Raw genomic sequence first — 14,348 nt, 5'->3', positions numbered from 1 at the left:
GATCTTGTATCTTCTCCTGGGGCTTGATTTCCAGAGTTTTTGTAGTTCTGGATGCCTGGAATGGCATACCCACAATGTCCTGTCCATCTTGACTGGCCAGTGTAGGGTGGGGTATCTTGGAGGCTGAACTTAAATCCTGCCTGCCCAAGGTTACAATAGGTGTTTTGACATCGGTTACTTTTAATTCACATTTAACCTGCAGTTACCTAAAATTTCTTGATTTTACTTTTTTGTGAATGTTATGTAATCTGCCAAATATTATAAAATAGCTTCTGATATTAATGTAGCATCCTAAGTGTATTGTCCATATACCATCTCATTTAGTCCTTAGAAGGACCCTGTATTTGGCTCATTTGTGATCAAGGAGACAAATGCAGCAGTGGCAAGTGACATTTTCTGAAGTTTGTGTCTCTCCTTCCCAGTTGAAGGCCTGTTACTACAGCTAGCTGTCTGCCTGCATCTTGTTTTCGGTAGTTAGCACAAATCTGTGTTTATTACTGGAGTCTGATGGGGGCCATAGGAGGGAGAATACCCTGCAGTGGATAACACACTCATTCTGTTTTATTTGGTTATAGCTGTGACTGTTCCACGTCTTTAGTAAAGACAAAAATGAATATGGGAACACCAAAAGCATTATTTCCTTCTTACGAATGTACACACAGTTTAGGACTAAACTCCTTTTTCCTATTGTAAGAAACATTATTTGATAAGCAGTTGACTCTTTTGACCAACTTTCTCTATTGGTCCTGAGGAATCTTGGAACCAAACGTGGGGTTTCTGATTTTTTCCCACTGGGTGGGATAAAGAAACCAATTAGTCTTGTTACAAAGTAGACCCTCTGGTGGACCCAAAAAAGTGGTATTCAGATTTGAAAATAGCTTAAACAACTTTAATTTCACTTACTTATTTTATTTTTAATTAATTAAAATAATAAGTTTTCCTTCCCCTCCTTTTTTTTAAAAATATTTTGTTTTTGGTTACAAGATTCTAAATTAAGAATTTCTTTCTCTTTGAGGTCGCCCTCTTCAGGGGTCATTCTTTATAATAGATTGTAATCATTTTATTTGACTGATAGAGGTAGGGTCAGGACATCAAAAGTCACACAGGTAGAAGGAACAGAAGATGAGGAGGAGGTAGGCTCTAAAGAAGATGGAACAGAAAGTTTCTAGAAACATTTCTGGATGACTTGCTTTGACAGTTTTCAAGCCATGCCCCTCTGTCCCTCTGTCTTATTTGTAGCCCAATTCTGAACTTCTTTCTTTCATCATTTATTGAGTGTTTGCCACAAGGAAGGCATCATGCTGGTCTCTCAGGATATAAAAATGGCTAAGTCAGTCTCTGTCTTATGACTAATGGAGGAGACAAGTGTGGATTTCACAATATGCTAACACTTGATGGAAGTTATAAAGGGTACTTGGAAGGTAGGATGTTACCTCTGCCTGGTCAGGGAACACTTACTTGGATCAGAGGTACTGCTCGAGGTGGGGATTTAAAGGGTTCAAAAGGTGGGTGGATGTGCATGTAGGTCATGGTATTAGATATGCAGGTGGACAGAGTTGAGGAGGTCACATACAACATATGGCATAATGATGGCTAGCCATGTTTTTCCACTTACACAACATGAACATCCTTGAATGCTGGAAATTCTAAAATAAATTAACTTTAGATGGTGGCAACTTGCTCTTGGGTGTTTTCTTAGGGTTCCATTGATGAGGGACCCCATCAGTTTACACTGGTTGTGGTGCAGTTGAACTGGTTATGCTGAGTTGTATCTGACAGTTCATTGTTGCAGGATTAGCTCCAGGCCCTGCAGCGTGGGCCAGGGTCTCATTCCTACATGAATGTGGATAAGCCAGGGAGTGTTTTCTGTGCCTGCATCTGATTGGAATTGTAAGTTTATGTTTATTACTGGCTTCTCTTCTAAGTGGCTGCCAGCGGAGTTGACAGCGGGTTGAACATGGCAGCCGTGTGAGGAGTTAGAAACCCTGCCAGGGAACACCAGGCCCACTTCGTTTTATGTGGTTGCAGCTGTGACTATTACATGTGTGGATTTTTTAAAATGAGAGTATAGAGAACTTGAAAAGTTATTTCTTTTCTAAAAAGGTAAGCATTGGACAGTTTACTGCCCCCTTCTGCTTTTTCTCAGTTAGCTGATGTATTTCTTGAAGTAACAAAATTAAGACACTTTGGACTCCAGTTCACTTAGGCATAGATCTTGATTTTGACCTGCCTCTACCAATTTCAAGTTACTCTGTGTGTGCCTTTATTACAGTTATACAGAAACCTACTGTACTTCATGACAGCTTATTTATGAATTTATGGAAATTTTTTAAAATTTATTTTTGGAGCTGGGGGTTGAACCCAGGTTCTTGTGCATGTAGAGCTAAGAATGTATTCTACCACTGAGCCATATCCCCAGCCCATGGCAAAATTTTTTAAGTATGATAGTCCAGCAGGTGTCTTCTGAAGAGCAGGTGTCTACTCATATAGTAATCACATTATTCACAATAATTTACTGAACATCCCATTTTGATCATAGTTTTAATTCAAATATGCATGTTCTGGTAATTCTGTTAAACATTTGTGGTGCGTTGCATTGTCGTGTGCAGATTTTGTTGTGTATTGCCTGTTTACTCCTTTATATGTGAATGTGGTAATAGTGCCTGCTGCAGGGTTATTGTGAGAATTTTAGCAAGTTTCATTGTATATAGTACTGTTTTAATTGATTAAGCACTTCTTGTATTTTAGGCTCTGTTTTGAGTGCTTTGCATGTGACACCTAGTTTAAACCTTCCCAAACCCAGTGAAGTTCTCCCCATCACAGATGTAATATGTGCTCACAAGGTTTAGTTACTTGGTGAGGATTAACAAGCTAATAGCAGAATTTGATTCTACCTAGTTTGCACCCAAACTTTTGTGTGTGGGCCTGTGCTTTGCATGTGCAACCTGTATTGCATATACAAAGCACAGCTTCCTCCTTTACTCCTGCTGGTCAGACAGATGGCTCAGCTCACAGGCCGCAGGACAACCTGATTAACATGCTGAAGAGGGCACCTTTAAGGTACTTGATAGCACTGAGAATGGGGAAGTCCTCTGTCTGTCTGTATTCAGGTGACATGGTTCTACCTCTCCCTGATGTACATGTTCTGAACTGTGTCATCCCCCTTGTTGGCCAGCACCTTGCTGTACCACTGTAGTGGGCACAGCTTAGATGATCTGCTCTCAGCCACATGAGGAGACATTACTGTATGTAACAGAATCTCTTAGCTGAGCTACATTTGCCTAAGATTTTATCAGCCTGGTATTTTGTCTTTAACATGTGTATGTAATTCTGCTGGGGCAATTTGTCTTCACAATGCTACAGGTACTTATAGGCCATAATGATTTCTCCCCACCACCTTTACTTATCCTTTGGCCAAACTTAATAAATGTTCAGTGCTTTTCATCCTTGTGAAGCGGAAGACACTGGGATGCAATCACTTCTGTGGTGGCTAATGTGGTTTTCTAGGTGCTGAGTTCTGTGGTGACATGATGCCTGTATATTTTAGGAGGGAAATGGGGAGGAATGAGGAGAAGGTGAAACGTTGTCAGTGCAGAGAGATGCGGTGGGAAATTTAACAGCCACAAAGATTTACTGGCTAAGTCCAAGGAAATAGCTGTCATCTATCAATGAAGTTTAATACATGGTACTCTGGTGTGGAAATTTTATTGGTATTATTGTGTCAAACTTCTAAAGCCAGTTTCTTCTGATGTTTTTATTTCTCTTCCTATAACACATCTTTGAGAAATTGCAAAATGAAGTCTTTTTAAGTGACTCTGATAGCTTTTGTGATTCTTTGAATTTCACATCATTCTCAAGTGTTTTTTGTTATGCAGCTATTTGTCACTGAGTTGATAATAAGGATTGGGTACTGAGGAATTACCTCATTATCTGAATCTGTTTGATTGCTAAATTTCAGAAATGAGTAGCAAGAATTCTGACATGTGCATCAAAAAATACATATATGTCTTTTCAGTTTCTAAGTTCTGATATTAAGGGATACCTCCATACCAGGGTTTCTTAGCCTTGACATTATTGACATGTGAGACCAGATAACTTTTTTTATTAGTGAGTGTGGGGAGCCTGTGAGTTGTAGGATGTTTAGCTCCACTTGCATGATGTCCCCTTACTCCTCCCATACTTAAAACAACCAGGTGTATCAGATTACCTCTGTGAGGGTGAAGAGACAGAGTTACCCCCTGTGGAAAATTACAAGAAACTCAAAAGAATAGCAAAGAGTGTTGTAGGCACTTAGAGAAACTTCAGTTCGTCAATTGCATAGGAGTAATTTTTTTTTTTTTTTTGGGTACTGGGATTGAACACGGGGGCACTTAACCACTGAGCCACATCTCTAGCCATTTTTTATATTTAACTAGAGACCCAGGGTCTCACTGAGTTGCTTAGGACCTGGCTAAGTTGCTGAGGCTGGGTTTGAACTCCTTATCTTCCTGCCTCAGCCTCCCAAGCCGTGTCACTGTACCCGGCCAGAAATAATTTTTAAGGAAAAAATTCTAATAAAAGAAAGGGAGAGATTGCCTTTACAAGTTAAGTACAAAAAGGAATTAAGTTTTTTATATAAAAAGAACATCATATATTATACCTTATAGTTATATGATAGCTATTTTCCTAGACTTGTCCATATACTGTCTTTTCCACTTGCTGTTCTCTTGAAATTACCAATAGTGCTTCATTGATCTTATTTTCTAAGTTCTTTTACTACCCTGCAGTGCAGTTTCAGATCATCAACTAGTGCTTTCTTATTGATGACAAGTAAATTTTAGCCAGCCCTTCCTTTTGTTAGTTTGAAGAGTTGAGATTTTCAACCAGGGAAGAATTTATCAAAGGATATATGTGCTTTGAGATCTACCAGCAGCTCTCTGGATGGGAATGCCAATTGCTCTGGCAGCTGGCCTCCATGATGGGTTTGTAATGTGTCCTAGAAAACATATTCTACCTCTAACTGGGCAGTGTTTACAGTCTATATCTTTTCAGTTCTCTCTTGCCTTCCCTCAGACAGTTTCTATTTTTATTGCATAATCAGTGGCAGGTAAATGCCTTCTTTGTATGTTGCTGTTCTCATCCTCTTCCTATGAGATTTTTTAGTTGGAAGGCATGTATCTATATTTTTTATTCCATTCCAACCATTTTGTGACATTCAGAATGTCAGTTGCATGTATGCTGAAAAAAGTTATTTATTTATTTTAAAGTGAATAGAATCTGAGACTATCTACTGTGGGTATTTTTAAAAACAAAACCAGGGTCCATTATAGTTATATGAATGTAAAAAATTTATGACTTCAGACTTTATCCAGTGGACACATTTTTTTTCTGAGTGGTATGATTATTAGTAAGTTCATTTTGTTGATGCTTCCACCTCATTTAAGTGATTAATAAGGAGTATCAGATACAGCAGTTTTGACTAAAAGATTTGCTGTATGTCCAAGATGCTGTGTTGTTTTATGCTAATGACTATCATATTTTTAGCTCAGAAATAGTAATTATAAATAAAATGTTTTTATACTGTATTGCTGTTTTGGAGATAACAGTTATATTGAAATTTTTCTGAATCTTTTCTAGAACTAAGTTCACGTATTTTTAGAAATTTTTCCTTAGGGCATGCCAGAAGAGGAGCGAGTAGTTTTGATAATGAAATGGGACCTTATAGGAATATTTCTAGGGCAGCTATAATACTTTAAATAAGAATCAATTGAGATGGCAGGAGAAGAGAATTGTTTTTCTTTGACTCTCAGAAAAATCGGAGTAATGATGGCAGGAGAAACCTGAAAGACCATTCTAATTTGACTGTTTTATTCCAATGTATGATCTAGAACTACCTATTTTAATATAACCAAAATAATGGAAATATGATTTTTATTTTCATGATAGGAGATGGAATAAACTAAGACTGCAAGACAAAGAGAAACGTCTGAAGCTTGAAGACGATTCTGAGGAAAGTGATGCCGAATTTGATGAAGGTTTCAAAGTGCCAGGTTTTCTGTTCAAAAAGCTCTTTAAGTATGTGCCATGTGTTCTGTCCTTTAAATTGTCATTGAGCCATTGGGCACAAATTAATATTTTAGGAATTACATAGTAGTTATCTGTGGGCCCTTAAGGTACTTGCAGCAATTTATTGCAAATACAAACACTGTCAAATGAAATTTTAGCCACATGCTGTTCATTAAAATTAGATGATAATAAATTGACTAAAGTGTGCATTGGGTATGTTTGTAAACTGATGAATCTATATGCATCTGTCTCAGCAGACTAAAAGCAACACATTTTAAAGACTCTCCATTGAATTATTTTTTTTTCTGTTTTTAGTAATTTTAAGGAGCCAAACCTCGAATTTCTTACTTCAGACTAATTTAATAGAGAGTTGTATATTAAAATCAATATCTAGAGTTGTATATTAAAGTCAAACCTCTGGGAGGGTTTTTTTTCCCTTTAATTTCTATGTAGAAATAAAATATTGTTGAGATGATTTTCTGAGTGTCCTATACGGTACCTAAGGGTGTAATACGTTTGAGCTGACCAAATGTGCTTCTGAATATTTTATGTAGATGTTGTTCTAATGTCTAAAAAGAAGGCAACACCTCGATGATTAAGTTGCTATTTGAAGCTGACTTAAGTTTCTTATGTAAATTGGCTGAGTGTTGTGGATGATCAGCTGCTGCCTGATAGATGTATACTCTGAGTCTGTAGGCTGGGCATCTCCCACGATGAATGTAAATATTAAGGAACCTTTTCCATCTCCTTACTCCTAGAATTTACTTAACAAGATGCTTAGGAAGGCTTCTTATGTGGATATAGGAAGTTAAACCATTAAATAGCTTCTTTCTCTGTCTTACCTATCAATTCACAGTTGGTAGCAGGATGCAAACCTTTTTCTGTGAGATAATTAAGTTTTATGTCCTTTATAGATTCAGCCATCAGCCATGCCCTAAACTTGTGGAAGATGTCTACATAAAAACAGCATGCTCTTTATATTTCCTTTCAAAGAGTCATGTATATATACATATATGTACATATATACACTACCTATATACATGGCGTGTGTGTATTGTGCTGGGGATCAAACCCAGGGCCTCAGGCATGCTAGGTGAGCCCTCTACCTCTGAGCTATATCCCCAGCCCTGTATTATATATAGTTTGAACTTCTCTGTTGGGAGGGCTAGGGGAGGTAAAGAGTAGTTTTTTTTTGTTTTTTTTTTTTTTTTCATTAAACTTATAGCAAAGAGGAGTCTGCAAAATATGTGAATTGATGCAGTTGGGTGACCATAACTGAACAGAGGAAGAATTGTAGGTAAAATCTCTCTCACTCTAGTAATTTCTGCAGAGAAGTCATTTCATAGCCCGGAGAGGTGGCTGCTTTGTTTATTGCTTCTCCCAAATGAAAATCAACCATGGAAGAGTAAATAAAGGCAACGTTTATTGGCAATTCTTTTCATTTTCTCTAAACTGATTGCTTATTAAGGAACAGGCCAAATAGTATCAGTGTTATACTAGCAAAAGGAATACCCAAATTATAGATTAAATTGATTTAACAAAGACAGGATATTTCTGCACGTGTAGTAAGTGATTTGGCAAATATCCTCAGGAGTCAAGTTTGAATATGCATTTTTGTATAAATGTCAGATTTTCTAAGAAAGAAATTTCACAGTTGATAGAGCCAAACTTAAACCTACTAAGAGTATATGTACTTATTAAGAGTCATTGCATTGACTGTTAACCCTTTTGAATTAAATATTAAATGCATATATGTTTGTGTTTTTAATTAACCTTAAACACATTCTTGGAAAGAATTTTATTGTTTTTATCAAAACCAGGATTTTAAATATTTTTTAAGTGTTTAAAAACTTCTGTTCCTTTTCTTCTGTATAAAAAAAATTAATACTAGTCTACATTTTCTTTTATGATTAAGTTTTTACCAGGCCTGTTTAATTTTAAACTATAGATATATTTTTACTGTATTTACTGTGCTCTGTGGAATTGAATTAACAGGGTGCATAGTTGTACACAAGGGAGTCAGAGGTACAATTATCCACTTAAGTGCTTTTTTCTGCAAGATAATATTTAACTTCTAAATTTCTGTTTTGACAGTTTGCCCAGTAAATGCATTCATCTGTATAATTTAGCAATCACATGACAAACTTCTATCTTTTGACCTTACCTTTAGTCAAACTAGTAAATGCAATCTTGAGTTAGTGTGGCAACGCTAATATACACCAATTTTTGTGGTTATTTTGTGATATTTGGTATTATGGAGATAGCAGAGTAAAAAAGGAAAGAATCTTTCCTTTTTTAAAGAAAATTTGTCATCTTTTCAAAGTCTTTGAAACTCGATTCTGTAACCTGTTTTCATCTCAACTGTGTAATTGTTTTACAGTATTTTACAGTATTTATTATTAAGAAAGTAGAGCAATAAAACTAGTCAGTTAGTAGTTCTGCTGGAACCAGAGCCCAGGCCCCCTCACTCCTCACCCATCATACACTCCTGCTGACCATGGTGCATGTGTGAGTGAAATTCCTTCAACTGCAAGGGCCTACCTGCTATGGGTATACAGATTGAGATACTGGTACCATCTTTGTGCAATATCCCTAGCTATTGGAGATTTCCATGTGGAAATGTGACTTACAGAGCTACCTATTATATATTTTTCCTGAAGTTATTTCTTTAGTGCTACTCATCTTCTTGTAAACACACAATTGTGCTGTTTGAGAGCTCTTGGAAATTAGCTTTGGAGATGTGGCAACAACTAGCACATTGCCTTTCTAGGGTCATGCGGAATCCAGTGTCCCCACTCTCTCCCAGACTACTTCTGGAATACCATACTGATTACCATTCCTTATTATTATTTCCCAGTTGCTGCTCTCCAGATTTTTCACACTTTTATTACATTTAGGTCCCAGACAAAGAGAGGCGTTGCTCCTGTGTTGGGTGAAGACAGTGAGGGTTGTATGCCAGGGTGATCACTGGGAGATTCTGATTCCTGCCCTGAGGAACTACTCCTGTAGTACCTTAGAAGGAGATCAGTTGGCTAGAATTCAGTGATTCTGAAAGTGACTTGATGAGTGTTCATCATCTTTTTGGAGGGCGTTTTAGACTGTGTCTTTTAAAAACTGAGGTTATTGTAGGGTAACCAGTTCACGAACCCACTTTTGTTCCAGATCAGGGTTTCTCAACCTTGTCTCAGTTGACATTTTGAACCAAATAATTTGTTGTTGTGGGGACTATCCTGTGCTTTGTAGAATGTAAAATAGCATCTCTGGCCTATACCATTTGACTCCAGTGGCACTTTCCCAGCTGGAACAAAAATGTCTCTAAACTTTGCCAAATGTGCCCAAAGGTGCAAATTGCCTCTGGTTGAGAACTATTGGTCTAGATTATTTCCAGAGTGAAATTGCTTTGGAATTATGTAATTCTGGATTTCAATTCTGGCTTGCTCATTTTTTTCTAGCAGTGTGCCCTTTCACAAGTTGCTGAACCACTCTGAGCCTTTGTTTCCTAACTAAAAATGTGCTGATAACTGCCTCTGTGCAGGTTGTTTGTGAGTTTGTGTCCAAACCACCTGGCTGAGTGCCTCCCCAGCAATAGACTCATTATTCTCTGTTTACATCCCACATATTTATGGAACATGTCCATTCTAAATTAAGTGATCTTATATCCATACTAGACCATTGTGCTTTGATTTTTAATCCTCTTCTCCAAAGTGCATATCCAGTGTGTATATTATAATTAGCAAACTTAATAAGTAGTGAAGTTCTCAAAGTTTTCCTTACATTGTAGGTAATAATGGTAACAACTAGAGTAAAACTTCTAGATTGGTTTGCAAAATACTGGGGGAAAGTTAATTACTAAGAGGATACTAAATAAAATCAGCTCAATAAGAACTTAGGTCCAAAATAAGATTTTGGGTATACATACCAGATAGCAAATCATAAATATTGAGGCAGTAAAACAGTAAGAGTAACTCCATCTTCTTTTAAGGTGAGTAGCTCATTAGATTTGTATTTTTTGGGGGGGAAAAACTTAAGTAGTTTTTATTTTAGATTTTTAAACGTCATAAAATCTCATTATTGAGTGATGTTAAGTCTTTCACAAAAATGTTTTTGCATTATTCCTTCAAAAAAAAAAAAAAACACTTCAGTTTTGGATTTATAAACTGACTGTTCCATTGGTGGAGAAAAGAAAATACCACCTCCTATATTTTTTTTTTTAGGAGAATAGGAATATGTTATTTCTCTTTGACCTGTTTTCCTTATTTAAAATTTTAATAGTGCTAATCTTCTTGTCCCTATGATAAAATCCCTGAATCAATTTCTATTTTAAAATATTAAAAAGACCTTTGTATTGTTGAGTCTTTAAGCTTTCTTTTTGCATCTGCTAGTAATACAACAGAGTCATCTGTTATGTACTAATTTTGAGAGCAACCCTATTATTCAGACTTGTTTATTGCCTTAAAATTTAATTCTTCCTATAAAAATATAATATGATTATCAAGTGACTTGACAGTTGTATAAGCTATAAATTGTGGTGTTCTCTTCCTGCTTTCTTGATGCTATTCAGATTGAAAAAATAAACATATTGCCTCTTTTTAATAGAAAAATGTATGAACCTTTATAGACTAAAAATATTTGGAATTTTTTCCCAGAGAGTGAATAAAAGATAAGAAGTTTATGATTGTTTACCAAGCTATTCCTAATGTTGGAAAAGAAATGAAATAGTCCTTAATTACCCCATCTATCAGTTTAATTAGAAATGTGTTAATGTTCTGTAAAGAAGAATTTGTGATTTTATGCCTAGGTGATCAAAAATGTATGACCTTATAAATATAATACTCATGTAAAACACACATCCGGCCTCTTTCTCTGACTGGAACTAGAACCTAGCCAAATGATTAATTCATGAATACTTTCTGTTATGATCTGTATTATCCACCATTTGCTGTTTTCTCTTTTCTTGTTGGTGTTTGTTGTTGTAGGTACCAGCAGACAGGTGTTAGGTGGCTGTGGGAATTGCACTGCCAGCAGGCAGGAGGAATTCTGGGAGATGAAATGGGATTGGGCAAGACCATCCAGATAATTGCCTTCTTGGCAGGTCTGAGCTACAGCAAGATCAGGACTCGTGGTTCAAATTACAGGCAAGTGCTCCTCTGCAGACTGTCAGTCTGTGGAGCTCAATTAATATTTCATCAGATGTATTGCTGTGGAGGAGGGTCTTGTGAATTATTGATGACATTTCAATTACAATATTCCTTTAATTCTTTTAGTGGGGGACATCAAAGGAAAAATTTTACGAGACAATGGAGCTGTAGGGCAGGAGAAATTAAACATGTAACACTTTTAATGAATTCCAGGCATTGATGCTTCATTTTGCAGATGAGCCCCACTAGATATTTTGGGTCAATACGATGTCTAAGGTTAGCTCCTGTAAATGGATTGTTTACAAACTCAATTATGTTAATATCAATAGTTTACACAATATGGAATTTTAAATTAGACATAATATCTTTAGTTCCATTTATTAAATTTTACATTAAAATATTTGTTCTGGCAGGAGACCAGGTGAGCATTACAGTAAGTACAAAGTCTATTCATGGGGAAAGTTGGAGCTTTGAAGAAGCCATTCTCCCTAATTTCTTTTATAGTCAGTGTGTGTGGTAGCATTTATAGAAAGTGCTCTTTTTCTTTCTTGAATGAAGTTACTTGTCTACTCACTATACTCCCGCTTCCCTTTTGGCTCCCCTCTCAATCTTTATGATTTCGTATATATTCGAAGGCCAAAGTCGAAGACTGTATAGATTTTAATTTTTATTCTCCTTAAAAATGTAAATAAACTTTAGAGTTCCAAAAGAATATGCGTTTTATTGTTTAGTATGGTAGCACTGAAATACCTGATCTTGAAGCAAAAGACTGAGTACATTTCCATATGTAAGTTTAAATTGGCTTTATGGAAGTCTGTATTAGTAAAAATATTTCTAGGTAACTTACATAGGATGCTTAATCTTGAACCCAGATAATCCAAGAACTCCTATGTTTCGGTAGATTTGTGTAATGAGTAACAAATGGTTAAGATCTAGGAACTCCCAACACATGATTTGGAAATGCTTTAAAACAGTGTCTGTGTAGTCTGAAGTCAGCAACTGCAAAAAGTTACTTCAGTATCAACAGAGAAATGTTTAGCAGAGAGACAAATATGGACTGTGAGCTATTGAGTAAAGACTGTATTTTTAGTTTTTAAAGTTTGGTATTTTGCTCTTATTTCTTGTTCTTTCATTCAGTTAGCAGATTAGCATTTCTTGGGAGGAGTGTTTGAAATTTTTTAAAAATTTGGAAGTTCCCATTGCATTTATATGGATGTAGTAGGGGGAAAGCATTTAGAGAGTTTTAAATGCTAAATATTTTGTTACTATCATTACAAGAAAGTTGTATTGAAGCAGAGGAATTTCTTCAAATGTTAGAATTCTATTATGTTTTGTATGGAAACATGTAAAACCATTTCAACCCAAGGGAAAAATCAAAGTTGAAAATGGGCACATGGGACTTTCTTATTTATGACTGTCATTAGTTTAGCGTTTAAAAAATGATTTTGTTTTAAAAAAGTTCTTTGATTGGCTTGGTCTCTGACTTTGTTGGTTTTTTTGTTTTGTTTCTGTTGTTTAGATAACTAGAATGTCCCAAGTTGCCCCAAATGGTTTGTAGGATTGTCTTTCCTTAAATGATTTTTAGAATTGTCTTAATTTCCCACCTCTTTCCTCTCTTTCCTTTCCTATTATCATGAAACTTATGTGGAGTCTAATACTCTGGTTGTGGAGTCTAATACTCTGGGCCTAGGAAACAAAGTCATTCCTGCAGTGTAGTTTAATCTAAAAATTAAAACATGTTCTCTCAAGTGGTGACAATCCTACTAGGAGTGTAAGTCAGGACTAATAATGAGCATCATCTGTAATCAATTAACTATCAATGCTCATAACCCCTTCTTCATAATGAAATAGTGTAGCATATTGGACTAGTGCCCAGATCATCTTTATTAAAATAGTATTGGTAGAAGTGGCTTCTGAGAATGCTGTAATATATCAGGCAAACAACTAGGGTCTTTATGAATAGAGGTGTACTCAGGAGCTTGGTTCCCCTCCACTCTTGTGCCCAAGCAAATTAGTTGACATTTTTCTAACAGTTTTATAACAGGTTCTCCCCTGAAACTAGGTGAACTCAAGAGTCCTCCTCTTTGCTTTGTCCTAAAGAAAAATAATCAGCACTTGAGGTCAAATGAAATTCTGCCTGAGCAGTCATTGCTTCATTGGCTATGTACATTTTCTCTGAATTCTTGCAAGCAGGACATGTTGGGGACCAAATTTGAGATGGTCTTACTGTTGCAGTTTTAAGGTTCATGAACATTGGAACAAGAAAAGGTCTGTGATACCAAGAAACTTCATAGTCAAAGAAAATTTTTAATGCCTATTGTATGCCTATTTGTTTTTGGAAGAGGGAGAAACATTACACATGGTTAATAAAAATCTAAACCAGTTGTTTTGTTCCTGGTTCATAATGGTTATACTGCCTTCTTTTCACCTTGCCATTCTTATTATAATAATGGGCCCCCTGAATGTTATGATGGAAAGAAAATAATTTACCTTTCAAACTTCAGTTAGTACTTTAATGTCTTGGTTATCATTTCATTAATTTCTAATTAAGAATGAACATCCCAAAAAAGTTAATAAACTTTTTATTGTACTTTGTAATTCCTGGTAAGTTCTAGGCTATGACTAGCAGGTTTGCAACCTTATGATTGAAATATTTGACCATGAAGCTGTTGGCGTGTATCAAATTCATTAGGTAATCAATGATAATTAAAGATAAAAGGAACTGGAGTCTGTTTGGTAATTGATGCTAATAACTCTAGTACATTTTAGCCATTTCTTAGGCTCATCTCACTGGTGTTGAGGTTGGAAAGGGTGGTTCAGTTGTTGTGACTGTTAATGGGTTTGATTGCCCCTTCTGTGGTCCAGGAGCAATCTGCCTCAGCTCTGAGATTTCAACTCAGTGTGAAAACCTCTTTATTCTTTTAGTGGGGGTTGGGGGAAAATGGCAGAAATTAAAGAGTATAATAATGCCAGATAGATGTAAAGCCAGAAGAAAATAGTAGCTTTAAATAACAAAGTGTGAGTTATCAGTGTAGCAGTTTGCAGAAGGTGTGTTGTAAAAGAGAAAGAAGATGATATACAACCTACAAGGCATATGTATGAACACGTGCTTATTTGAATGTGAGTTTGTTTTTAAATATTTTAAACAGCCTTTGATTGGTTGTT

General features: G+C 36.0%; 1 protein-coding gene across 4 annotated transcripts in view; it reads left to right on the top strand.

The window, feature by feature from the left end:
• Positions 1-14,348, top strand: part of Ercc6 (ERCC excision repair 6, chromatin remodeling factor) — a 78,897-nt gene that overhangs the window by 24,767 nt on the left and 39,782 nt on the right. For all 4 annotated transcript variants that reach the window (XM_047553334.1, XM_047553336.1, XM_047553335.1 and 1 more), the window contains 2 exons: positions 5,926-6,054; positions 11,022-11,180. In XM_047553334.1, the coding sequence (XP_047409290.1) occupies positions 5,926-6,054; positions 11,022-11,180 (288 nt within the window). The remainder of the gene's footprint in view (positions 1-5,925; positions 6,055-11,021; positions 11,181-14,348) is intronic.

This window comes from Sciurus carolinensis, chromosome 5, assembly GCF_902686445.1.
Source record: "Sciurus carolinensis chromosome 5, mSciCar1.2, whole genome shotgun sequence".
Lineage (NCBI taxonomy): Eukaryota > Metazoa > Chordata > Mammalia > Rodentia > Sciuridae > Sciurus > Sciurus carolinensis.
This window is presented reverse-complemented; position numbering and strand designations above follow the sequence as displayed.